Raw genomic sequence first — 26,661 nt, 5'->3', positions numbered from 1 at the left:
CCTGGCGGAGGGGTCTGGGCTCGGCCGCTTCTGCCTGGAGAGGCCACTGGGGCTCAGTGGGCGGCCCCAGGGCAGGCGGGGGCCTGGCTGTACCCCGAACTCCAGCACAGGTGGTGGGGACAGAGCCCAGCCCACAGGCGTCCTGCAGGCCTTCCCCTTGCCAGTCTGTCCCCAGGCCCGGTCCAGGGCTGGTGGCCCCGACACAGGGCAGACCTCGGCCGGTGGGGTCCCAGCCATCCCCCCCAGCCATCCACCCACCGCCCGCCTCGGGCTCCTCCCTGCCGACACCCAGGGTGAAACCCCCGGCCCCTTCGTCCCCTCCCTGTGTTTGGCGGTGGCGGGGGCAGCCAGGCGCCAGGGAGAAGCCCGGATTTCTCAAGTCAGGCCCCTTGGGTGAGCGGTCAGGGCTCCCGCTGAGGTTCCCGAGCCAGAGGTGCCTGAAGCTCAGCGCAGGGCGTAGGGGGCAGCCTCCACTTTCATGCTTTATTCCCTGACAGTATCCATCTTTCCAAATTGATTTTTGATATCCATAGTGACCTGGAAGGGAGACACGGTGATAACTCTCGGAAAGTGGAAAACAATATTATCGCCACAAATATGAATTACTGGCCGCCAGGTTAAATCTACTGTGCGATGAGTTATGTGACCCCGGCGCTCCTATAATTCTCGGGAATTTTATAGTCAGGAGAGGACTGTGGACGCTGACAAGCACTTAACAGCCAGAGCCGGCCCCCAACAAGTCTCGGGGCCATTTGATTTAGCCGCCCCGGGCACCGCGGGCCACTCAGTTCTGCCTTGGGGGCGGGAGGCGAAGGGCAGTCACTCCCAGACTCAGAGACTTCATTTGTCGGTTCCTGTCGCTCTCGGGGCTGGGGACGCCCGCCTGCAGCCCCGACAGAGCGGCAGAGCCGCCCGCCGGATAGCACTGTCATCCCGGGCCCGGCGGGGGGGCCGTGCAGACCACCACGGGGCTTGCTGAGTGACCGCACGCCCTCCGGGGGTGGGGGGCCCACGGGGCTCCCCGGGACCTGCCCAGAAGTCACAGGAGCAGCCCCCGGCCCCGCAGGTGAGGACCGGGGGCCTGGCCGTGAGTGGACCCAGCGCGACGCAAAGCGAGAGCCTGTGGTGAGAAGGGGACCGGCTCTCCGGGGGCCAGGCCCACCCCGGGGCGGGCCGCATGGCAGGGAGCGGGCACCCAGGATCTTGCTGTAAGCCTTGCCTGAAGCTACCACCCCCTGGCCGAACAAGAGGAATGAGCAAATGAATGAACAGGCAAATGAGCGAGCGAACAAGTGAACATGGAGGCTGACAGGCCACACGGGGCTGGGCGCCCCCGACCCCGTCAGAAGGGGCAGCTGGGGCCGGGGGAGGGGCGGCCCGTCCAGGCTGGGGTGAGGCCCGGAGGGCATCTCCTTCCTCCCTGCGGGGACCTCGGCCAGCCCGCCTCTGCTCTGGGGAGGGGCTCCGGCCTGAGCGCAGAGGTGGGGAGCCAGATGCCAGGGGTGGAGGGCCGGAGGTGCAGGGCGAGGGGCCGCCCAGCTGGGCGGGAGGGGCCGCCGGACGCAAGGTTGCTCAGGGCACCCTCTCCGCAGCGGCAAGGATGGTGCAGGCCCCTGGGTCACGCCTCTCGGACCCCGGCCCTGAGCGGGACTCCGAGGAGGGCCTGGGCCGGGGGCTGCAGAGAGGCCGGGCCCGTTCGGGGTTCCTCGTGTGGAGGAGGAGGGTCTGCGCCTGGTCCGATGCCCGTGGCCCCCAGCTTGGGCTGTGGGCCCTCCTGAGGGTGGTGACGGGGTCTCCAGCTGGGCTGCAGGGCCCGGCTCTTGCCCCGACGTTCGCGGGGCCGGCCAGGTGTCCCCTCCGCTGCCACCCTGGGACACCAAGACCCGCAGGCCTGGGGGCACAGGAGGGGACGGGACACGGCCGCAGCTGAGGGGCGGGGTTGCCCTGGGAGCCTGCTGGAAGCTGAGCCCCAGAGCCTCCATCTCCGGACTCTGCGGGGTCTCCCTCCGTCCTGGGGCCTGGGGCCCGCGCTCTCCTCGGGGTGGGGGGACCCTGGGGAGGGCGGGCCAGCCTGCGCTCCCCCTGCCCCCCACAGCGCCGCGGGGCAGGGACAGGCTGACGCGCAGGACCTGTGGCCCGTGGCCGCCGTCTCCCACGGAGGAGCCGGGAGACAACAAACTGTGTCATTTAATTTACATGACAAAGTGCCGCCATTATTGCAGGCTGACAGAATGCCGCTTGGGGCAATTTCCGAAAATTATTTAAACAATGTAATGAGTTAAATGTCAGCGCTGGCTAATTATGTTTATGCTAATTGTTAATTAGCGCCATAATGGAGACAGTCTTAATTAACAATAGTTATGAGTGTGGGCGGTGGGCTCACTGTCCGTGGGCTCCCACAGCCCCACTCGGAAGAAGGCAAGCCGGGCTGTCGCGCCTCCGGGCTCAGCCCGGGGGCCCCTGCCAGCCAGCCCGGGGGGCACGAGCCATCTGCCCCTTCCCGCCCCGAAGGGAGGTGCCCAGGCCCCACCGGCCGCAGTCCCGGCTCTGCCCCCCTCAGGACGGCCCACAGGCCCGGCGCTCAGCCACCCGGGACAGGCTGCCCGGCAGCACCGGGGCGCACCAGCTTCCTCTGCCCGGCGGGGACGGGGCTCGCCGGCACAGCGGGCGGGAGTGGGGGGCAAAGGGCCGGCGAGCAGCGTCTCCTCCACGGCTCCGTGGAGGGCGGCACACAGCGGCTGCACACGCACACACGTGCACACGCACACACGTGCATGCACGCCTGCCTCACGCCCGCTCGGCTCTCCTGCTTCCTAGACCTGGAGTCACAGCAGGAAGAGGCTCCATGGTGACCCCTCCGAGGGGGTCCCCCACTCAAAGCGGCCGTGACAGGAGCGGGTGAGGGGCCCAGGGTAGAGTCCGCTGGAGAGGCTGTGCGCCTGCGACAGAGGCAGAGGCAGCAGACAGACAGACGGAAAAACCAAAGCAAAGGAACGCTTTCCAGGAACATGTTGCCAAAGAAGAGACAAAAACTGGACCAAACAGCTCTCTATAAAAAGCAATGAATTTGCAGATGACAGAAATGGCCTCCGAGAGAGGAATCCAGAGCTCAAACCAGAAATAACAAAAGCTCAAGAAAGACAATGAAAGGGAATGACAGACGAGCTGACAGTTCTCGGGGAAGAAGCCAGAGTGAAAAACACGAGCTTCACGTGAGCCACTCGACCTGTTGATTCAAAGAAGGGTACTTTGGTTGCAGCAAAAGAGGGCACCCCACCACGGAGTGGGGGCCACGGAGTGGGGGCCATGGAGTCGGGGTCACGGAGTTGGGGTCACGGAGTCAGGGTCACAGAGTCGGGGTCACAGAGTCAGGGCCATGGAGTTAGGGTCACAGAGTCGGGGTCACGGAGTTGGGGTCACAGAGTCGGGGTCACGGAGTTGGGGTCACGGAGTCGGGGTCACGGAGTCGGGGCCATGGAGTCGGGGTCACGGAGTCGGGGTCACAGAGTCGGGGTCACAGAGTCAGGGTCACAGACTTGGGGTCATGGAGTTGGGGTCAGAGTCGGGGTCACAGAGTCGGGGTCACGGGGTTGGGGTCACAGAGTCAGGGCCATGGAGTCGGGGTCACGGAGTTGGGGTCACAGAGTCGGGGTCACGGAGTTGGGGTCATGGAGTCAGGGCCATGGAGTTGGGGGTCACAGAGTCGGGGTCACGGAGTTGGGGTCACGGAGTCGGGGCCATGGAGTTGGGGTCATGGAGTTGGGGTCAGAGTCGGGGTCACAGAGTCAGGGCCATGGAGTTGGGGTCACAGAGTCGGGGTCACGGAGTTGGGGTCACGGAGTCGGGGTCACGGAGTCGGGGCCATGGAGTTGGGGTCACGGAGTCGGGGCCACGGAGTTGGGGTCACGGAGTCAGGGTCACAGAGTCGGGGTCACAGAGTCAGGGCCATGGACTTGGGGTCACGGAGTCGGGGTCACGGAGTTGGGGTCACAGAGTCGGGGTCACGGAGTTGGGGGTCACGGAGTTGGGGTCACGGAGTCGGGGTCACGGAGTCAGGGCCATGGAGTTGGGGTCATGGAGTTGGGGTCAGAGTCGGGGTCACAGAGTCAGGGCCATGGAGTTGGGGTCACGGAGTCGGGGTCACGGAGTCGGGGTCACGGAGTTTGGGGTCACGGAGTCAGGGCCATGGAGTTGGGGTCATGGAGTTGGGGTCAGAGTCAGGGTCACAGAGTTGGGGTCACAGAGTCAGGGCCATGGAGTCGGGGTCACGGAGTTGGGGTCACGGAGTGGGGGCCACAGAGTCAGGGTCACAGACTTGGGGTCATGGAGTTGGGGTCAGAGTCGGGGTCACAGAGTCAGGGCCATGGAGTTGGGGTCACGGAGTTGGGGTCACGGAGTCGGGGTCACGGAGTTGGGGTCACGGAGTCAGGGTCACGGAGTCAGGGCCATGGAGTTGGGGTCATGGAGTTGGGGTCAGAGTCGGGGTCACAGAGTCAGGGCCATGGAGTTGGGGTCACGGAGTTGGGGTCACAGAGTCAGGGTCACAGAGTCAGGGCCATGGAGTTGGGGTCACGGAGTCGGGGTCACGGAGTCGGGGTCACGAAGTTGGGGTCACGGAGTTTGGGGCACAGAGTCAGGGCCATGGAGTTGGGGTCACAGAGATGGGGTCATGGAGTCGGGGTCACGGAGTCAGGGCCATGGAGTCGGGGCCACAGAGTCAGGGCCATGGAGTCGGGGTCATGGAGTCGGGGTCACAGAGTCGGGGTCATGGAGTTGGGGTCACAGAGTTGGGGTCACAGAGTTGGGGTCACGGAGTTGGGGTCATGGAGTTGGGGTCACGGAGTTGGGGTCACGGAGTCGGGATCACAGAGTTGGGGTCACGGAGTTTGGGGTCACGGAGTCAGGGCCATGGAGTTGGGGTCATGGAGTTGGGGTCAGAGTCAGGGTCACAGAGTTGGGGTCACAGAGTCAGGGCCATGGAGTTGGGGTCACGGAGTTGGGGTCACAGAGTTGGGGGTCACAGAGTCGGGGTCACGAAGTTGGGGTCACGGAGTTTGGGGCACAGAGTCAGGGCCATGGAGTTGGGGTCACAGAGATGGGGTCATGGAGTCGGGGTCACGGAGTCAGGGCCATGGAGTCGGGGCCACAGAGGGCCATGGAGTCGGGGTCATGGAGTCGGGGTCACGGAGTCAGGGCCATGGAGTTGGGGTCACAGAGTCGGGGTCACAGAGTCGGGGTCACGGAGTTGGGGTCACAGAGTTGGGGTCACAGAGTTGGGGTCACGGAGTTGGGGTCACAGAGTTGGGGTCATGGAGTTGGGGTCATGGAGTTGGGGTCACGGAGTTGGGGTCACGGAGTCGGGATCACAGAGTTGGGGTCACGGAGTTGGGGTCATGGAGTTCGAGTCATGGGGTTGGGGTCACAGAGTTGGGGTCACAGAGTCGGGGTCATGGAGTTGGGGTCACAGAGTTGGGGTCACGGAGTCGGGGTCATGGAGTTGGGGTCATGGGGTTGGGGTCACAGAGTTGGGGTCATGGAGTTGGGGTCACGGAGTTGGGGTCACAGAGTCGGGGTCACGAGTCGGGGTCATGGAGTCGGGGTCACAGAGTTGGGGTCACAGAGTCGGGGTCATGGAGTTGGGGTCACAGAGTTGGGGTCACAGAGTTGGGGTCACGGAGTTGGGGTCATGGAGTTCAGGTCATGGGGTTGGGGTCACAGAGTTGGGGTCACAGAGTCGGGGTCATGGGGTTGGGGTCACAGAGTTGGGGTCACAGAGTTGGGGTCATGGAGTTGGGGTCATGGGGTTGGGGTCACAGAGTTGGGGTCATGGGGTTGGGGTCACAGAGTTGGGGTCACAGAGTTGGGGTCACGGAGTTGGGGTCACGGAGTTGGGTGACCATGGAGTTGGGGTCCCACCCCAACTGAGAGTGGGCCCGAACAGTCCAGAAACAGAGCCTGTGTCTCTGGCCCACTGATTGCTCGCGATGGTGCTAGGACTAGTCAACAGGTAGGGGATACTCTTCACAAATGGTGTTGGGAAGACAGAACATCCACATGCCAAAGAATAAAGCCTAACCCTTACCTCACACCACACACAAGGATTAACTCTGAATGGACTGAAAACCATGTAAGAACCAGAATTGTATAACTCTTAGGAAAAAAGATAGGGGTAAACATTCATGGTCTCAGAATTGGCAATGGCTGCTTAGATGTGATGCCAAAAGCATCGACAACAAAAAGGAAAATAGATGAGCTTAGAGTTAATAATATCTGTGCTTCAAAGAACACGGTCAAGAAAGTACAGTGACATCCTTGGGAAGAGGAGACAGTATTTTCAAATCATATATCTGACAAGTATGTTGTATCTTGAAAACACAAAGAACTCTTAAAATTCAATAATAAAAGACCAAATAGGGATGGGGAGGGAGGCGGGAGGGGGTTCAGGATGGGGAACACATGCAAATCCATGGCTGATTCATGTCAATGCATGGCAAAAACCACTACAATATTGTAAATTAATTAGCCTCCAACTAATATAAATAAACGAAAAAAAAAGTAGATAGGATGAGCCTGAAAATTTAATTACTTTTTTTCTTTTAAAGCAGGGCATAACATATTACTTTCAATGCAATAATTTGGGGGAAGCATTTTAAAATTAATTTTGTAAGGCTGCCAAAATACATATTTTTATATAATGAAAGCTGCTGCTGCTAAGTCGCTTCAGTCGTGTCCGACTCTGTGCGACCCCACAGGCGGCAGCCCACCAGGCTCCCCCATCCCTGGGATTCTCCAGGCAAGAACACTGGAGTGGGTTGCCATTTCCTTCTCCAGTGCAGGAAAGTGAAAAGTGAAAGGGAAGTCGCTCAGTCATGTCTGACTCTTAGCGACCCCATGAACTGCAGCCCATCACACTCCTCCATCCATGGGATTTTCCAGGCAAGAAAAATGGGGTGGAGTGGGGTGCCATTGCCTTCTCTAATATAATGATAGTGAGAATAACAATAAAAACTTTATTTAATAAAGAAAGACCAAACAATTGTTTAAAAATAGGCAAATGATCTGAATAGACATTTCTTCAAGAGACATGTACAAATGGCCAATAAACCCATGGAAAAGATGCTCAGTGTCACTGGTCATCAGAGAAATGCAAATCAGAACCAAAATGAGATACCGTTTTACACCCCCTGGGGTGGTTAAAATCAAAAGGCCAGATAACAATAAGTGCTGACGAGGAGGTGGGGAAATGGGAACCCTTATGTGGCGCTGGAGGGAAGGTAATATGGCATCCCCATTTTAAAACTTTCAAAACAGCTTGGCAGTTTTCCAAATGATGAAACAGCGTTACCCAGTGACCCAGCAATTCCACTCCTAGGTATCTACCTGAGAAATAAAACCATTACACCCACACAGAAACTTGTACAGGTATGTTCATAGCAGGATTACTCATAATGGCCATCAACAGATGATTAGAGAAAGAAAATATGGATGTCTGTACAATGACATACTAATAGGCAAGAAAAGGGAATGAAGAACTGATATATGCCCAACACAAAGTCCCAGGAGGAGGGGAGCGAGTATAGAACACATATTGAAGAAACAGAGACCCCAAACATCCAAAATCTGCTAAAAGACATACATTTACAGACTCAAGAAGCTCAGTAAACTCCAAAGAAGGTAAACTCAAAACAAATTCATTCCCAGGAACATCATAATCAAACCACTGAAAACCGAAGACCAAAAAGAAAAAAAAAACCACAAGAGCAGCCAGAGGAAGGTGGTTATCTGAGGGAAACAGCGTAGAAAAGGCCGTGGGCTTCTGGCCGAGATCACGAAAACAAGAAGGCAGGGGAACGAAGGTTTCTACGTGCTCACAGGAATGAAACGCCAACCCAGATTCTGCATCCAGTAAAAATGCCCTTCAGATGTTAAGACAAAAGCAAGACGCTCTCAGACAAAGGAAAACTAAGAGAATTTGTCACTAGTGAACTTGTTCTAGAAGAAATGCTAAAGGCGAGCTTTCAGGTAGAATGAAAATTATATCAGAACGAAACTTGAAACTTTAAAAATGAGGCAAGAGAAATCATAAATGTCTGGGTAAAATCGTGTTTTCCTTCTTATTTTTTAAAATTTATTTTTGTTTTAAAAAAGTTTTTGTCTGCACAGCAGCACAGCCTGGCCAGGGATCGAACGGTGGAAGCGTGGAGTCTTACTCACCAGGCCGTCAGAGCAGGCCCTCTTCTCACTTCTCTAAAATACGTGATAGCTGAGGGCAAAAGTTATAACATTGAGGGAATTTTGAATATCTGTAGATGTAACGGGACTTCCCTGGGGGCTCAAAGAGCATTATAATCTCAAGAACAATCACTAAAAAAATAATTATCCCGGATGTTCACTAAACGATTGTGATAACCGCTTCGTGATATATGTAAACCAGATATGCTTACACCTTAAACTTACACTGTGCCATGTGTCAATTACGTCTTAATAAAACTAGGGAAAAGTTAGAGAATCTAAACAGATATCACTTGGAGACAATAATGAAGAAAGCTGAAGTGGCATTAATAATATAAGATGAAAGGAAACTACTTGGGGTAACTAGAAACATTACATAGTGATAAAAGGGCCAATTAATCAAGGAGACACGCAAGCCCAGATGTGCGTTCACCTAACAGCCTGAGCAACACGACCTTCAAAACACATGGAGCAAGAACTGAGGACTGGGAGCAGGACCGGCAAACCCACAGCTGTGGGTCCTCTCTCCGTGTCAGTAGAACAAGCAGACAGACCATCCCCGGGAAAACAGAGGAAGTGGACAGCACCATCGACCGATGTTTCTAAACAACATGATAGAACGACACTCCACATCTGACACAGCAAAATAATAACATCCTTTTCAAACGCACAAGCACGCTCTCCAAAGAGAGCATATGCCAGGCTATAAAACCAACGTAAGAGATTTGAAGAATTCAACTTAGGTAAAATGTTCTCGACCACAATGAAATTACAGTAGATATCGGTAACGGTAAGAGATCGTCAAGAATCCCAGATGCAGGGCTTCCCTGGTGGCTCAGTGGTAAGGAGTCCACCTGCCGATGTAAGAGCCACGGGCTCCATCCCCGGTCTGGAAAGATCCCACGAGTCGCAGAGGGACTAAACCCTCCCGCCACAGCCACTGAGCTTGTGCTTTAGGAGCCCTGCTCTGCAACGGGAGGCGCTGCCGCAGCGAGAAGCCGGCTCTGCACAGCCAGAGGAGAAAGCCCCGCAGCAGCAGAGACCCAGCAGGGACCCAGCCAACAACAAATCAACAAGCAAGAAATCCCCGACGCTTGGAGGGGAGCAAACTTCAAAATCATCTGTGGATCAAAGAACTCTCAGGGGAAACTGGAAAACATTTTTGAACTAAATGAAAATGAAAAAGTTTAAATATCAAAATTACTTGTGGATTGCAGTTGAGGCAGTGTTTAGAAGGGAAATTTATGGCATTAGTGTTTATATTGAAAAAGAAGAACGATGACTTCAGTGACCTAAGCTTTCTTCTTAGCGAACTAGAAAGACAAGAGCGAACGAAATGCGAAGCGGCCAGAAGGAAGGAAATAGCAACGGTGAAGCCCAGATCACTGAAGTAAAAACCGGAAAAACGTTGGGCAAAATCAGTGACGTCAAGAATCAGTTCTTTGGGAAAGTCAAATTCATCAACCTCTAGGTGGACTGAAGGGGGAAAACAAAGAGGGAAGACACGAATGACCAGTAACAGGGGTGAAGAAAGAGCCATCACCACGGAGCCCACGGACACTCAGAGGACAGTCAGGAACAGCTAACTCGCTCAAACGCAACAGTTTCAATGGACAGACCGACTTCCTGAAATCCACAAACTGTCAAAACTTACCCAAGAGCTAGCAACCTGAGTATGCCCCATCTACTGAGGCAATTGGCTCCGTAGGTAATGACCTTTCAAATAAGAAAACTCCAAACTCTGATAGTTTTGCTGACAAATTCTTCAGAATATTTAGAGATTAAAAATAAAACCAATTCTACCTAACCTCTGAGAAAACAGAAGAGATTGCACTCCCACTTTATGAGGCCAGCATTACCCTAATTCCAACAGCTGACAGAGGCAGAAGCAGATAAAAAGCTACAGAACAGCACCTGTGATGAACAGCCATGCGAAAACCTTCAACACAATGCTAGAAAACGGTATCCATCAACAGATAAAAAGAACAAGCTGCTAAGACCAAGAGGGTTCATCCCAAGACGGCAGAGAGGGTCAACACTGCAGCAGCCATCCTCGTCCTCATCCTCGTCCTCGTCCTCCAGCCGAGGCTGGTGGAGGAAGTGCTCCAGGCACAGACCGAAAGCTGCTGGGGTCACACCAGCAGCGGCAGAAAAAGCGTCACAAAACGCAACATCCAATCATCATAAGACTCAGAACCAGGGACGGGAAGGAACCTCTAGGCCTGAAGCTACTGTACATTTTTCAAGTTTCCAGTGGCCGATCGCTAGCAGATAGAAATGTGATTGACTTTTCCAGGGCGCATCCTCTGAGCTACCAACCTTCCGAGCCTGGGGAGGTCAGTCCGTGGGAGTCTCTGTGGGTAATCGTGTTGTCTGTATCTGCGACAGTTGTGTTTTTTTCCTTCCCCATCTGGATACCTTTTTTTCAGCTTGTTTTTCTTGGTGGAAATAGTCACAGGTGAAATGGTTTGATATCTGGAGATACACTTTAAAATATTCCGGAAAGAAAAGTGTGGCTGTGAATGGATGAACCCGCAGAGAGAAGACGTTGATAATCATTGGAGCTGATTATACACTTCTCTGTTTCTCTGTGTGTCTGAAATATTTTATAATTAAGAATTTTTAACCTATTATTACAGCACAACAACCCCAACAGTTGAACAAATAGAAGCGGGGCAAAGGCAGTTCGCGAAACCCACACAGGACCAGCGTCCGCTGAACAAAACTCACGGCCAGAGAGCAGATCTGCCTGCCTGGCGCCTGGGAGCTCGGGGCCAAGCAGGACTTCGCTTCCACCTGGCAGCTCGTGTCTGCTGTCTCCTAAAGAGGGGATCCAAGATAAACCAGGCCCCGCCACGGCGCATGAGTACCGCAGCCACCTGAGTGGTGACGGGCCGGCTGAGGGTCGAGCCCGGCTCGCGACTTCACACGGGGCAGAGGAGGGGCCCCCGCCACTGGACAAGCAGCACAGACGGCTGAGCTTCCAAAAACAGAAGACAGGACGGGAGGGAAGCGGGCGCCCGGGAGACGTTTCGACTTCTCGGCACCTTCGTCAGCATGTCCCCTCTGTGGTCAGAGGGGGACACCCCGGGCCCGGCCCAGTCAGCGGGCCTCCCCCTTCCGCTGGGAGCCTTGCCCTCAAACCAGGGCTCCTGGCCCATTGTCTGTGCGGGCCTCGATCCCGGGGTCCTAGGTGTATCACCCTTTCTCTGCTGAAGCGCTGGAGCGGTTCCACACCCGCTGTACATGGGAGGTGAGCGGGAACCGAAATGCCCGCCCATGCCGGCGGGAGGGTGACGGAAGGCCCCGGAGAGGGGAGAGGTGTGGGGAGGAGCCTGGGGCGGGGGCGCTGCACTGGGGCCCCAAGAGCCGGCGGCCACCAGGATTTGGGACCAGGGGCACGCAGATGGTTCTTGCCAGCAGTTATCAGAAAATAAGCAACCACAGCAAGGCGATCCAACTGGTCCATCCTAAAGGAAATCAGTCCTGAATATTCATTGGAAGGACTGATGCTGAAGCTGAAACTCCAACACTTTGGCCACCTGATGCGAAAAGCTGACTCATTGGAAAAGACCCTGATGCTGGGAAAGATTGAAGGCAGGAAGAGAAGGGGACGACAGAGGATGAGGTGGTTGGATGACATCACTGACTCGAGGGACATGAGTTTGAGTAAACTCCGGGAGTTGGTGACGGACAGGGAGGCCTGGCGTGCTGCGGTCCATGGGGTCGTAAAGAGTCGGACACGACTGAGCAACTGAACTGGACAGACAATAAACACCAATGGTGAGGATTTTCTTTTACTGAATTTTTACATCATCAGTAAAAAATCTAACCAATTTAATATTAAATTGCAAAAAAAAGGAAAAGGTAATGGGTTGGTACTTTTAGATCACGTTAAAATTTTAGTAATTTTAATAATTTTAAGTAAAACTTAGTATTTTAGTAAAATTTTCACCTGGGAATAACTTCAGGTCTGAGGGAGAGTTGCAGAGAGCGGCAAGGAGCTCTAGAAGGCTCCTCCTGGCCCCCGGGTCAGCTCCTCCCCACTGCCCACCACACACCTGTCCCCGCGGATGGCAGGGCTGGGAAACAGTCAAGGGAAGCCTGGCCGGGGTTTCGCCAGCTTTCTCCCACTACTGTCCTTCCTCCGCTCCCGGGTCCAGGGCAGGACCCCCTGGTGCAGTGGAAGATGCCCTTGGGGTCCGCTCCGGAGCCGTGAGGATGGCACCTGGAACGGCACGGCGGGGTCATACGTCCTGCGTCTCCATCTCTGGGTCTTCACATGGGGCCTGCTGTTTGCATGAGGCTGAGAGTAGAACACCGAGATGGCGACAGGTGTGGCCGGTCTGGGGCCTGAGGTCCCGATCAGCGTCTGCGTGGGTGACGCTCACACACAGGGAGAAGCTGAGCGATGTGGAGTCGGAAGTTCACAGACGTTTCTACAGACTGCAGTAACCACAGCCACCATCTAGAGCTTGGACCGACAAAGCATTTTTTTCCGGGAGGAATATTTATCACTGACATCGTTTAGACACACCATGCTGGTGACAGTCGGAAGGGGCCAGCTGCTGATGGTCTCACTCCTGTTTTAAATTCCCTGCAGACGGAGGGCCCTCCTCCCACCACCCAGCACCGCAGCAACTGGCCGTGAGGAGGTGCGGGCAGGAAGGGGCAGGCTGGGCAGTGGCTGGGGGCTGACCCCGAAGAGGAGGCACCGGGGTGAGGAGTGGCAGCCCTGCGGGGTTCCCACCCCATCAGGACGTCCAGACCCTGGGCTCTTCTGAGGCCCCGGGCCCCCAGGCAGGCAGATAGAGCGCCCCTTCCCACCTTCCTGCAGCCCATCCTAGCAGGACTGCACTCCTGGGAAGCAGCCCATAGCGTGGTTTGGGGGAAGGACCCCAGCGAGGGCAGGGCAGCTCCCGTGGCTGGAGCACAGCCAGGGGGGCGGTGGCCCCGCTGAGCTCAGCCGGGACGGCACACCCGCACGTGACCCTCGTCCAGACCCCGGTTCCCTGGTTCTGTGCCCTCAGGAACAGCAGCACCGACCCCCCATTCCCGCTCCAGCAAATCGACAATCGTTTGCGGTGGGGGCATCTGAGATGGGGCCTTCGGGGAGGCGCCGCTGGAAATGGGCGTGAACGAGAAAAAGTGAAATGTGTGTCAGTGAGAAGGTGGGCAGTTGGAACAACAGCCAGTGCAAAGGACCTGGGGCTGCAGCAGGAAGGCCTCCTGGCCGGGAGTGGGAGGAAGTGGGTGGGGTGAGCGGCCAGAAAGGCCCTCCAGACTGAGAGAGCAGGCCTGGGTCTTGTTCCCTGTGTTGGGAAGAGGTTGGATGGGCGTGAGGCGAGGCCTGTGATCGAGCTCTGAGCATCTTGGACCAGGAACCCTCAGTCCAGCTTCCACGTGAGAGAGACCGGGAAGCCGTGGGGGCCTCCCGGGACCAGAGGCCCGGAGCATCCCTGGAGGAGGTCCAGGCCCCCCTCGCCCTCCCCCAGCTGCTCAGAGGCAGAGACCCACACCTGTGACCCACAGGCCCCGCTTCCAGGGGCCTCCGCGCTGGCTGGTCCGGGGCAGCGGCAGCCGAGGCGCGCACGGGCGGCAGCGTCCTGGGCCTGCGCGCGGCTCTCTTGCACCTGTCCTCAGATTAGATTTCCCCTTTCTCATTACCACCGTAATAGGTCCTTCAGACCTCATTCCAGCCCGAGATATTATCTGACCCGTATAATTAATTAATTATAGCCCAAATATTATAGATTATTAAAAATAGCATAACTAATAGTGTAATATCTCAAGCTGTCGACTTTAATAGTCAACATTGTCTTGGCAGCGCTTATCAGCCCGGGACACCCGGTGAGAATATTGATTCCGGGTAATTTTAGCCGTCATCTGCCATCCTGACGGCCGATTGTCGGGTCCTCACCCAAGCCGGGGCTCATTTGAAATCGTTAAACCGCTGTGCGGCTCACAGTGGATCTTAATGTTTCCTTTTTCTCCCCCTTCAATATGTTTCTGCAACAGAGGAAAATAAATTGAGAAGTGGAGGGGGAGGGGCGGGGGCGGGGAAGGGGGAGGGAGGGGCGGGGCGGGGGAGGGGCGAGAGGAGGGGAGGGGAGGGGGAGGGGGAGGAGGGGAGGGGGGAGGAGGGGAGGGGGGAGGGGAGGCGGGAGGGGGAGAGGGGAGGCGGGAGGGGGAAGGGGAGGCGGGAGGGGGAAGGGGAGGCGGGAGGAGGGGAGGGGTCCTCTCTCCCGCAGAGCAGCCCCGGGACCCTCCCCAGCGCTCCCAGCCCGGCGTCTCTTCTCCGGGTTCCCTGGGAGGAGCTTTGCAGGGGGCGGGCCCGGGGACCGGGCGGAGGGGTTGGACTGTGCTGCCTAGAAAGCCCCCCATCCCGCCCGCACCCCGCCCGCACCCCGCCCTCGGGGTCTCTCCCCTGGACCCCCGCCGTTAGGCTCACAAGCACGCCGGTTACCGACACGCAGGTCGGACCCACACGACGCACAGGGGTTTGCACCCCCACACTCGGGGGCAGACATGCAGACACGCGCGGCAGGCCCCCCACCCTGCGGAGCGCCTGGGGGCCTCCTGGGGGGCGATCGGGAGGGCACCGTGGGGGTGGGGGGGGAGGTGCCGTCGCAAACCCCGGCGGCGGAGGGGCAGCCGTGGGGGCCGCGGGGGCTCCCAGTCCCTCCCACCCCGGTGTCCTGCTGCCCCGCCCGGGGGACGGCGCTGCGGGTGACCGCGCCGCAGCCCTCGGACACGCGCGCGCCTCCACCCCGGCAGACAACGCTCGCCACGCCAGGACACTTCCCGCTGCAAACAGAGCGCCCCCCACCCCTGCCGCCGACACCCCTTCTACGCGGCACGCGCCCCCAGCCCGCCCACCCCGCCCCGGGCCCTGGGAGGTCACGGCGCGCCTGAGTCGCTGCTCCGAGCTTTTCCCTGGAGCGTTACTCAAACTTCTAATTATGATTCATGCGCGTGATAATAATAATTTAATAATCAGGGAGCCGCGCAAGAGGCATTAACCTCAATTAAGCTCATTACAACGCCTGACCGCCCCCCGCGTGCCCTTCCGACCTGCGGCCGCAGGCCCCTGAGTGCGGGCCGCTCCTGTGAATTCAGTTCCGGAGCGTTTTCTGCGCTCCCTGCCCCCCTCCCTCTGGGCGGGAGAGGGGCACCTCCTCCCCCACCGCCTTCACCCGCCCTCCGCCCCTCAGGCTGCGGTCACCGCCCGCCCGCCCTCCCTCCCTGTGGCCGGGGGATTGCAGGGGCTCCCGAGGCAAGACCTGCAAATCTTACTCTCTGCTACCCCCAGGCCCAGCCCGGGCCACGCTGTCAGACCTGTGGCCAGAACGCAGAGTGATGAGGGGAACGTCTGGGGGGTGGGCCACGCTGTGACCGAGGGGTGGCTGAGCAGCGCTAGGCCAGCTGCTGGACAGGTAGGGGTCTGGCCACAGAGGGAGAAAGGGCGGGAGCCCGGGCAGACGGGTGAGTGGGGCTGACAAGGGCGCCGTGTCTCCGCCCTGACGCGTGGGCTGCCAGGGGTGCACTGTCAGTCAGGGCTCTGCCACCACCCCGCTGTGTGACAAACGACCCCGAAGCTCTAGCTGGCCCAGAGCATGGTCACTCACTTCCTGCCGGTGGGCCGGGATCTGCTGCCAATTGCCACCCCGCTCCCTGGCCAGGAGCGTTAGTGGGGTTCAGGCAGCCTCGACACCTTCCTTTCTGGGCTGTCAAGGCCTTGGACCGTGTTCTGATGGAAGAGATTGGAAGCGTCCACAGGCGGGAACAGAGGCCTCTGAAGGCCTGAGTCAGGAGGCCTGGTCACTTCTGCCCGTGCAGCTCACATGGCCAAACCCACGTGGCCAAAGCTGGCTTCAGCAGTGGAGAGCATCCGTTCCCCACTGGCAGGCCTTGTTGGGAGGGAGAGTGAAGGGCAGGGGACTTGGGCTACACCATCCACCCCGTGACGTTTCTGATTTCATTAGAGCTCTTCCAGTTGGATGGGGCTGGGGGAGGGGAGGAGTTACTGTGAAAGTGTCTGTGCGCGCAGATGCATCCAGAACCCAGCTGTGCACCAAGACAGCAGGCCCACAGGCTGACCATGCTCCCTCATGCAGAGGAAGCCTAGGGTAGACCAGGTCCACCTCCAACCTCCGACCCCTGGGGAGGCCCAAGCAGCGATGTGGGTGCCTGGGATTTACTGAGGCAGGAGAAATCCGGGCGGGAGAGAGGAAGAGGCCAAGCCAGATCAGAGCAAGGACACCACCCTCCCAGTCCTGCCTCTGAGGAGGGGGCCCCTGGGGCAGGCGCCTCCCAAGTAGCTGGTGGGTGTGAGCCTGACCCGCTGCACAGTGGCTCGAACCGGGAAACAGGCAGCGCAGCAGCTGTGTCCACTGCACCCGGCAGAAACCTGGTCAGCGCCAGGCCACAGTCAGCGGACAGACCCAAGGTGGCCAGGGCCGTCTCCCTGCTCCCAGGGGAGGGACAGACAAGGGAGTCAACCGCTACGGGGGCGCAAGTGCAGTGCACGAGCGGAAACACACTCTCCACGCTCAGCGTTGCTCCCTCCAATTATTCTTGTCGATGTAAACCCACTTTTGCATCTTGCATCCTGCGTCTGCTCTGACGGGAGACAGGAAGCTCACCACACACATGATGTCCCGGAGCCCGCGGTCTGGGGCCAGAGCCGAGGTGAACACATAGAGGCACCACTGCGCGCTATGCCTTGACAGCGTGACGCTTGGGGCCTGGACAGGCCCCCAGGCTGACGCCGCCTCCGTGTGGGGAGGTCAGGCGGCCTCCAGGGGGCGCTGCCACTAAGGTGAGTCGGCAGGATGTGGGTGCACAGTAGCTACGGGCATCATCGCCAGAGGCGCTCTGCAGCCACACCGTCTTGGCACAGGACGCGGGCCTAAGGGCCAGCAGGACCACCCACAGGACCCAGTCAGGAAGGCCTTGCCTGATTCGGGCTGCGGAGCCCTGAGTCAGCCCTGGACCATGGCAACCTCAAGGAGTTGCTGGAACAGGAGGCCTGTGATTGGATTTGTGCTTTAGAGTGATGGGGGGCAGACGGAAGGGCCAGGCTGTGGCAAGGGCAGGAGAGGTGGCCACTGTCAGGGGACCCTAATACCCAGAGCTCAAGCACCTGTCAGTCCACTTGGGAGGGGTCTTCTGAGCATCACCCCTAGACAGAGCGATCTTGGGCGTTCCCCGAGGAGGGGGGGCATCCATAGAAATCCCAGAAGCCTCTGGTGAGCGCTGACTGAAAATGCCTGAGCTTGGAGCTCTGCGTCTGGCAGGACCCTGGAGGACAGGGAGGGGAGGTGGCCATCCAGGGCTGGATCAAACCTGGAGCCCCTGCTGCCCCGCAGGGACGGACAGTGACAGGCAAAGTGGCTGACGAGGACAGAAACCTCGAGGGGGAGTCTGGAGGGACAGGGTCTGCTGGGGCAAGGACACCCCCCCGACACCCCATCTGAACTGTTTTCCCTGTCGTCAGCTGGTGGCCGAGTACCGGTCCTTTGTGCCATTAACGATGCTGGCAGCACGCGCCGGTGCGGCCAAAGGGCCGCGGGCACCAGGGCACGCTGCCCCGAGCAGAGCGCCCGGGGCGGGGCGCTGTCCGCGGTGCTGAACACGGCCTGGGCGTGCGCTCTCCGCGGTGCTGACGGCGCTCTGGACGCCAAGGCTGCGTGAGGCTGGGTCCCGCTTGTCCCGCAGCTTCCGTGCGGCAGCCCCGGCCCCCTCGCTTCTCTGGTGTCCTGAGTGTGGGGTGCCCTTTCTCGAGTCGTCAGGAGACCCCAGGTGAGGTCTCAGAGAAGACGAGAAAGCAAAGAAGCAGAGAGTTCCCCTTTCATTTGCCAAACTTCGGGTGACCCACAGCCGTTGCCAGGGGGTATCTGGGGGTGCATAGGAGGGGGAGGGCGCACAGAGCCTTTTGTGGCAGCCTCCGCCTCTGCCGCCTGCATTCTCCCCACAGGCGCCCGGGAGGAGCCCGCTCAGAGAGGACGCAGTGCCAGCAGGGAGCCCAGTCCGGACTCCGGGACTGAAGCACTGGTCTGTGGACGGGAGTCCCCCCTGCTCCGCGTCCCTCATGGAGATGCTGGGAGGATCCTGGGCCGTCTGCGGTGGGGTGTGTTTTGCATGAGCCAAACATCACTCGAAGCGGGGTTGTTTATCCGTGCACCCTGGGGACCCCCAAGCACTGCTGCTCTTCCAGCTGCAAGAGGAGAAGGGGTCTCCCCCCTCCCCCCATGTACAGTGAAGGCTGTTAATTCTGTCATCCTTCGTCCTTTGAGGGGAGGATGTGGGGACCTTAGAGGTCACATGGAATCCAACTCCCACAACTCACAGATGAAAAATTGAGGAGGGGGCTCACAAACGCATGAAGGGATAGTGGCAGGGATGGGGGCTGCTCCTCCTGCGACGCCTCCAAGCCGGCCAAACACGAGGATGCTGGCAGCGGTGAGAGGACTGAGAGCTCAGTGCTCCCCCAGCTCCTTCAGGCACCTCCCTCCCCTCCCCTCTTCCACATAATCTCAGCCCTCATCCACACTTCGAAGGCCTTTTATCACCAGTCTCTCCCCAGATTTCTAACTTTGTCCATGTTGGTTCCAGCCTTGACACTCCCCCTCCCAACCCACCAGTGACCCCCTCTGGTCCTGACAGATGTGCAGAGTGTGGGGCTTAGTAATGAGGGGGCTTTCCTGTCCACCAGGCAGGTGGAGCCGTCCCCACATCAAGCCCTGATTTCACCTGTCATTGCCCACCTGGGGCCCCCGCAAGTGAAGCTGGTGGCTTGGAGATAACCCGATATGGCAGATGGGCAAAGATTGCACAAATGAGGTTCTAATTGACAATCAATTGTGATTAGGAGCAAAAGGACGTCTTTATAGCCCCAGACGCTCGCTCTGAGCTGAAGTTGGGGAGATGGGAGGCCGTCTCCAGGTCTGGTAGAGGAGGGGGTACTGTGTATCTCCATGACCACGGCTGTTCCTTAGAGATGGGGGAGGGGTGGGGCGGGAGAGGACGCGACCATCTCCCCACCCCTGTCCACACACAGCTTCCCATGGGGAAGCAGCGTGGGGTCCCCTGTGTACTCTGGAGGACCCCCCCACACCATCGCCCCACACTGCTCTGGGCTGCACGCTGCAGACTCCTTTCCCTGCCTGCCTGCCGAAGCTCCCAGCAGAACGCTGAGGGCAGAGAAGAAGGGGCGGGAAGGATCTCCATGCTCTGGGACAGGCACAGGGCTTCCATCCATGCCATTCATCCGGGTGGCCCTCGGCCTGGACCAGCCCGCACCTCTCAGGGCAAGAGCGCTTTGCTGCGCTGAGTGTGTGCATGTCCTTTGGAGAGGAGCACGCGTGGTTGTCTGTTCTGGTATAGTATTCCATTATGCTGATTACATATCGTATGTAATATACTGTGTTCTGTTTACTGTGCTTTAGTGATAATCACCATACATTACACTACATCTACATTATACAGGCCGTCATTTCATGTGTGTGTGTGCTCGTGTGGAATGAAAGTTGTACCAAGAGAGCTCATATCTCTCTTCCTCACATGAGCGTGTAACCAGAGTGAGCGCAGGCTCCTGCCCGCCCCGCCCTCCGCCCACCCAGCAAAGGGTGGGGGTCTTGACTACGGTGTGTGTGCCTCGCCTGGTGACCTGCGGTGGGGCCAGGCATGGAGTGTGAGCGTGCCCTCCAGGGGCTTGCCTCACACTGAGCCTTGGCCACCCAGAACCAGGTCAGGGCCCAGGACTGCCCAGCAGCTGTGCATGGGGGTGGGGTGGGCTCTGAGCAGTAGCTCAGGGGGCAGGGACCGTGTGCCCCTCCTCATGGAGAGAGTGGAGGGGCACCAAGGCCAGCTTGGAGCCGGTGGGCAGGGGTTGAGGCTGGCTGCAGGGATGTGACTGCGTTTTCGTGCCTGGGTGCTCTTGAATGAATTTGTGCCTGTGTGTGGTGTGTGCTGGTGAACAAGTGTGTGAGTGCGTGCGAATGGGTGTGCGCATCTATGTTCAAACTCTGCTGGGGGAGGGGTGGAGAGAGCCTAAGAGTCCCTCCAGGAAGGTGGGGGTGGGAAGGAGATAATTACCTCTCTGTGATGAGAGATTATCCACCCTCCTTCCCCCAGAGGTGATTTATAATTTAAAGATAAAGAATAATCAAGTCCTGGCAAGGAAGGACACAGTGTTGTGGGTCTGATTAGAATCTCCGGACGGACCAGCACGCGGGGGAGGGGAAGGGCTGGGGGAGGGGACGTCTGGCCTCCCCATCCCCCCACCCCGCCCCCACCTCCCTGAGGATCAGCCTGTCCGAGCTTGGTCCAAATTACAGCCAATCGGTCCCCCATTATTTCTCCCAACTTTTAATTTCTGCTTCCAAAGGATCATTGCCCGCGGTAATTGCAAAGGACCCGTCCTTGTGTGCAGAGCAGGCTCCGGGGACCGCAGTGAGGGGCGGCGCACACCGCTCGTGCACACGCCCGCGCGCACACCCCGCCACCAACAGCGCACACCCTGAGGACCCCGCACGCGCGCTCCCACCGCCGGCTCCCACCTGGGTCCCGCGGCGGCCGGTGTGCTCATCGGCGGGCGCCGGGAGGAGAGAGCGGCGGCCCGCCCTCGGACGCGGGCCGGCCCCCCGAGGGCCGCAGGGCCGGGCGGTGCGCACCTCGCGGTGTGGACAAACGCACACGTAGCACCCGGACCGAAGGACTTCTCCGGGAGCGGGAAGGGGAGTTTGCGGTGCTGTTTCCCCTTCCAGGAGGCTATCGATTTTCGTGTAAGCCTCCTGCCCTGGGCACGAGTTTTTCGGCCCCTGTTTTGGGGCGGGAACGGGAGGCCCAGCCAGCCGTCCCCGCGTTCGATTCCACTTCTGATGAGCGACCCCGGGGGCCGTCGGCTCCGCCCCCGGCGCGGACACGAGGCCAGGCCCTAATTTGACGGCGCGAAGTGGGCGGGGGCGTGAGGGGACGCCGGCCCGAGTCGCTAAGCGAGCGAGACCCGGAGACTCGAGAGCAGAGGGACGAGGGAGGCGGGACTGAGGCCCGCGAAACGCCCGGGAGAGGGCTAACGACGCGGCCAAGACCCCGGGGGTCGGCCCGCGGGGACCACACGGCTCGCCCAGCCGCCGAGGGGCGCGGCAGCCTCGCGAGCCGCTGGGATGCCCCAGCCAACTCGCCGGGCGCGCCCCGGGGCCCCCGCAATTATTTGAGGGGGCTGCGTCCCCCCGCCCCAAGCACGGGGGGCCGGCGGCGTTTCCGGACGAGCGGAAGCGAAGCGAACCGCGACAGCCTCTCGCGCACCGCACTTGTCCCCGGGCTGCGCGTCTGTCGGTCGGGCCCGGGGTGCCGTCCGTGTGTCCCGCGAGGGGCCCGCCTCCTGCGCCCGGGACCTTTCGCAGCCAATTAGGCGCGCGCGCTAACGAGGGCGGCGGAGCCCGCGGCCGCCGGCGGGCGCACGTGTGTGCGGCGAGTGGGCGCGTGGGCGCCGCCGGCGGGGCCGCCATAAAGGAGCCGGCCCGGCGCGGCGGGCGCCTGAGGCGGCGGCGGAGGCGGCGGCAGTAGCACCGGCCGAGCGCGGGGCGGCTCGGGGAGCGAGCCGGGGCGCGAGCCGAGCCGCGGCCGCCGGCGCAGGACCCAGCGGCAGCGCCCGGGCCGCCGGGGATGGGAGCCCAGTAGCCGGAGGGGCCCGAGCGGCCGACGCGGCGGGAGGCCGGCATGAGCGCGAGCGGCCCGGCAGCTCCCGGGGACGGCCCCGCGCTGCCGCCGCCGCCGCCGCCCGCGCCAGGCCAAGGGCCCGCACCGCCCGCGCCCGCCGCCGCCCGGGACGCCATGGACGGGCGCGCGGAACTGCCTGCCTTCCCGCGAGCCGGAGCCCCGCCGCTAGCCGCCAGCGACACGGTGCCCGCGGCGCCCGAGGGGGCTGGCGCGGCCCGGCCCGGCCCGCCGCCGCGCCCCACCTCCTTCTCGGTGCTGGACATACTGGACCCCAACAAGTTCAACAGCAGAAGACGCCGCTGTGTGCTGCTGGGCCCCGTGGCGCCCGCTGCCTGCGCCCCGTGCGCCCCGGCCCCCGCCGCCCCGGGACGTCCGCCGCGCTCGGAGGAGCTGGAGCGCCGCGCCCTCGTCGCCGCCGGAGCTGGAGCCGGGACCGGAGCTGAGCCGCCGCGTGAGTAGGACAGGGCCGGCGCCGGGTCTCCAGGGCAGGGGCACGGGCCGCGGCTACGCGTTCGCGCTCCCGGGACCCCTCAGCGAACCTGGCCGGCCCGGCGCCAGGGCTCTGTGGGAAAGTTCGCAGCGCGCGGGGCCCGCACCAGCCCGCCCGCCGCCTGCGTCCGACCCGGACTCCCGGCCCGCACCGCTCGGTGCTTTCCAGATGGCTCCCCGGGCCGGGCGCAGGGCTGCGGGCCGCGCGGCCGGCGCAGGTTTGGCTACTGCGCGCCCTGGGCATGGCGGGCTCGCACGCCATGACCTCCCCACTCCCGCTGCAGCCTCCCGAGGCCCCCGCCCTCCATTCATTTTTTTCCTTTTTTTTTTTCTTTCTCTTTCTCTCTCATTTTTTGGGGGGACAAATCAGACTAATTGTGACAAAACGCTGGTTATCTCTGGAAAAACAATTAAATCCCTTCGATTACAGTTAAGGGGAAATGTGCTTAGCGGCGGAAAGCAACCGCTAATGGGGCGGCCCGAGCCCCGGCCCGGTCGATATCCCATTACGGCTGCATGCATATCTCTTTCAAGCACCTTGCAAACTCCCCCCAAACATCTAAATTATAGGGTCAAAATTCGGATAATTACTCGATTAAAACCTATTACACTTATTAGGGGCCGCTATTGATCGAGAATTGCATTCGACCGGCTCCTGATTGCTTTCGGTGCCCCCTCCCCTGGCCCTTCCTCCGGCCAACTTCCCGGGCCCTCTGCCTGGCAGGGAGAGGTGCGCAGGGCGGGCAGGGCTGGGGGGCCTTTCCAGGAGAGGGGTCTCCAGTTTGGGGCACCCTCAGAGCTGGACTAACACCAGGGCGAACTGGAGGGGACCCTTCAGGCTTCCCACCTGGCGAGGTTCTGGGAGTTTCCACATAGAGCCTCCACTCTAATGGGGAACAGTCAGAAGGCCCAGTTTCTCAGGTTCAGGGAGGGAGCGGTCAGGCCCCCCCTTCCGCAGTCCAGCCCTGAACAGAACAGGAGCAAAGTACTCTCGGGCTCATCTTGGCACAGTCTCTGCTTGCAGCGAGGGGTACCTGGGGGCCTGGAGGCCCGCCTCCGGGCAGCCTCTGGTCTCCCTGGAGGAGTCTCCCAGGACTGCATTTGTCCTTTATTCTCCAGTTCTTGGCGCTGTCCTCCCGGGACCTGGTGCCCCACCGCTGGGCACGGTGCTGGGGGCCTGTCCTGCCTTCTTCCCTGGTTGTACGGCCACCTGTGGAGCCGGGGCTGCATAGAAACTCCCCAGCCCCGCTCCTGGCCGCCACCAGGTCAGACGCTGTCCTTCACATTTCTGAGATTCGGATTGCAGCCACCTTGCGGGCCTCTGCCTGGAGGATCCGGGGCTGCTGCTCAGACAGGCCAAGCGGGGACTCCATCCCCGGGATCTCAGCGCCGCCCTGGACGCCCACCGCCCAGGCCAGGATTTTCCGGTCAGGCCCAGTCCAGGCCCGCTGGGGCCTCAGCCCAGGGGCCAAGTTCTAGGCCCCAAGGCTCGAGGTAGGGATGGATCCAGGGCAGCGTTTTTGGTCCCCCGAAATCGCCTCCGGCAGCGGCCTCCAACCTCACCCCAGGCCTCTGGTCCGTCCCACTCTTAAACGCTCAGTAATTGGCTGACCCGGAGCCTTGCGGTAATTGGAGGGTAATATACGCCGAAATAAATTAAATGGCCTTTAACTAGTTTGTACATTACACAAAATGAGTTTAATTAAGTTTGTATCTGCCCCGCGGATCGATGGGATCCTTCCCCCCGCCGTAAACCCGGCGGGCCGGTCCGCGCCTCTCGGGCAAAGGCGCGGACCCGGGAGACTGCGGGAGAGGAGGGGTGCGGGTGCGGGCGCGGGAGGAGGGAGGGAGCCGGCAGGGAAACGAGAGCGCCCGGGGCCGGGGAGGCGGCAGAGAAGAAACGGAAACGGGCGCAGGACGGCGGAGACGAGCGCGGAGGCGAGCGCGCCGGTCCTAACTGTCTTGTCCTCCCGCCCCGCCCGGCCCGCAGACGCCGGCGACCCCTGCAAGGCGGACGAGGCGGAAGCCAACGGCTACAGCAGTGGTGGCGGCCGCAGCCCGAGCGCGGACAGCGGTGACGAGGCGCCCGACGACGACGACAACGAGGACGAGGCGGCGCGCGGCGCGGAGGCGCGGGGAGGCGGCAGCGGCGGTGGCCTCGGGGCCCGCGGGTCGGGCTGCCAGGGAGAGGCCGAGGCACCCTCAGGCGCCGTCGACGAGGCCGCGGCCCCGGGTCCCCGCGGGACCTCGCCCGGAGCTCCGGGCCCGCAGGGAGCCGCCGCGGCGGCGGCGCCTGGGGGCGCAGGGACGGCCTCACAGGGTGCGGCGGCGGCGGCGGCCGCGAAGCCCAAGCGGAAGCGCACGGGCTCCGACTCAAAGTCCGGGAAGCCGCGGCGCGCGCGCACCGCCTTCACCTACGAGCAGCTCGTGGCGCTGGAGAACAAGTTCAAGGCGACGCGCTACCTGTCGGTGTGCGAGCGCCTCAACCTGGCGCTGTCGCTGAGCCTCACCGAGACGCAGGTGAAGATCTGGTTCCAGAACCGCCGCACCAAGTGGAAGAAGCAGAACCCGGGCGCCGACACCAGCGCGCCGACCGGCGGCGGCGGGGGCGCGGGCCCGGGCGCGGGGCCGGGCGCAGGGCTGCCCGGCGGCCTCAGCCCGCTCAGCCCGTCGCCGCCCATGGGCGCGCCGCTCGCCATGCACGGCCCGGCGGGGTACCCGGCGCACGGCCCCGGCGGCCTGGTGTGCGCCGCGCAGCTGCCCTTCCTGTCGAGCCCGGCGGTGCTTTCGCCCTTCGTGCTGGGCTCGCAGACCTACGGCGCGCCAGCCTTCTACGCGCCGCACCTCTGAGCGCGGCCGCCGGACCGGCCGGGCGGCCCGAGGACTCGAGGGCGCCCGCGGGCTGGCTCTTTGGCAAGGCCGCGGTCGCTGACTCTGTATATAGCCGATTGCTACAGAAGAGTTTTAAATTTATAAACGACTGTCCGCGTGCGTCGGGGCCAAGCTCGGTCCGCTCGGAAGCACTTTGCCGAACTCTACCCAATCAATAAACCGAAGGAGGCCCGCGTCCCTCAGGCTCCTCGCTGCCCTTCCAGGGGGACTTCGGCGCGCCTCAGGCGCCCCAGGGTGCTGGACCCCGCGGGAGCCGTGGGCCCCCGTTTCCCCGCCGGCCCGGGTTCCCGTGGCCAGGCTGGCACGTCATGCGCCCCGAGTTCCCCCACGTGCTTGGGCACCTTCGCCGTGGAGCCTCCAGCCCCAGAGAACCGGGTCCCCTGCCTTCCCTACTCCTAAAGTCCCCAAACCTCCGGACCTCCTCTTCCCCTCCCCCGCGGGGGGCGCCCGGGATGAGGAAAGTCGCGGGGATATTGCCAGGGCTGGCGGGGCTGCGGCAGGGATTGGGTCTGCCCCTGCCCGGTGCTCCTGCCTCGCTGCGCCTCGGCCCCGCCAGCCCTGAGCGCCAGGCCTGCCGAGGTGGCGGGGGCGTCTGCTGCTTCCCCGGGAGGCGCCTGAGCCCAGCCCGCGGGGTCCCTGCAGCAGCGCCTCTCTGCCCGCAGCCCGGCACCGAGCCCCTCTTGCCGGCTTCTGGAGCGCGGGGGCAGGGAGGCAGGAGGCGAGGCTCCGCATGCGGGCGCTACGGCACAGTGATGGGGTCCCCTCCGCCGGCACTCAGGGTGGTCTCCCATGGTCGCTGGACAGTGAGTGGTGGGGCCGTGTGCCTGCCCAGCCCCGCGGCTGCTCCGTGGCCGAGCCCTGCGCCCGCGGGGGGACATCCCTCTCCGTGACCAACTCGCGTGTTCTCAGAGGGACTCTTCCCCGTGCTGGTCACCGACCGCGGGGCCAGGGCTGGGGCTGAGGCTGGGGTGGTGGAGCAGGATGACCCTGCGGCCAGTGGGTGACAGCCACCCCCGGCCGGTGGGGCTGGAGGAGGGTGCCCCGCGTTGCCTCGCTGTCTCTGGTGGGCAGAGGGTGGAGGAAGGGCGGGGGTTGGATGGGGTGGCTGAACTGCCCCGCACTGCGCTGCAGCCCCCACCCTGGCCTCGGCCTCCCTCCTCACCCGCAGCACCACCCCCCACCCCGGGCGCCCCACCTGCACAGGGCCGGTGCTGCAGAAATTCTGCAGTAACCTTCCGGCTGGCGGTCAGCACCCTTGGGATCCTCTGCCCAACCTTCACGCAGCCAGGAGGTCCGAATCTCAGGACGGGCGGGTGTGGAGTG

The 26,661-nt window shown here is 61.2% G+C and overlaps 2 protein-coding genes across 2 annotated transcripts; one reads left to right on the top strand and one right to left on the bottom strand.

The window, feature by feature from the left end:
* Positions 1–2,825: 2,825 nt before the first annotated feature.
* LOC136153062 (collagen alpha-1(I) chain-like) lies at positions 2,826–21,959 on the bottom strand. Its single transcript, XM_065914704.1, has 16 exons — positions 20,783–21,959; positions 18,584–18,687; positions 17,747–18,354; positions 17,088–17,143; positions 16,828–16,906; positions 16,574–16,699; positions 15,821–15,906; positions 15,529–15,676; positions 14,628–15,039; positions 14,153–14,241; positions 13,752–13,865; positions 13,213–13,354; positions 12,461–12,604; positions 11,103–11,298; positions 10,270–10,358; positions 2,826–2,939 (listed from the first exon to the last, which is right to left on the bottom strand). Exons 1-16 carry the CDS (start codon positions 21,957–21,959, stop codon positions 2,826–2,828), a joined length of 3,684 nt encoding a protein of 1,227 aa, XP_065770776.1.
* Positions 21,958–25,296, top strand: NKX1-1 (NK1 homeobox 1). Its single transcript, XM_065913890.1, has 2 exons — positions 21,958–22,408; positions 24,437–25,296. Exons 1-2 carry the CDS (start codon positions 21,958–21,960, stop codon positions 25,294–25,296), a joined length of 1,311 nt encoding a protein of 436 aa, XP_065769962.1.
* Positions 25,297–26,661: the final 1,365 nt, after the last annotated feature.

The sequence above is a fragment of the Muntiacus reevesi genome, chromosome 22 (assembly GCF_963930625.1).
Source record: "Muntiacus reevesi chromosome 22, mMunRee1.1, whole genome shotgun sequence".
Taxonomy (NCBI): Eukaryota; Metazoa; Chordata; class Mammalia; order Artiodactyla; family Cervidae; genus Muntiacus; species Muntiacus reevesi.
Note: the sequence above shows the minus strand (reverse complement) of the source record. Positions and strands in the feature narration are given on the sequence as shown.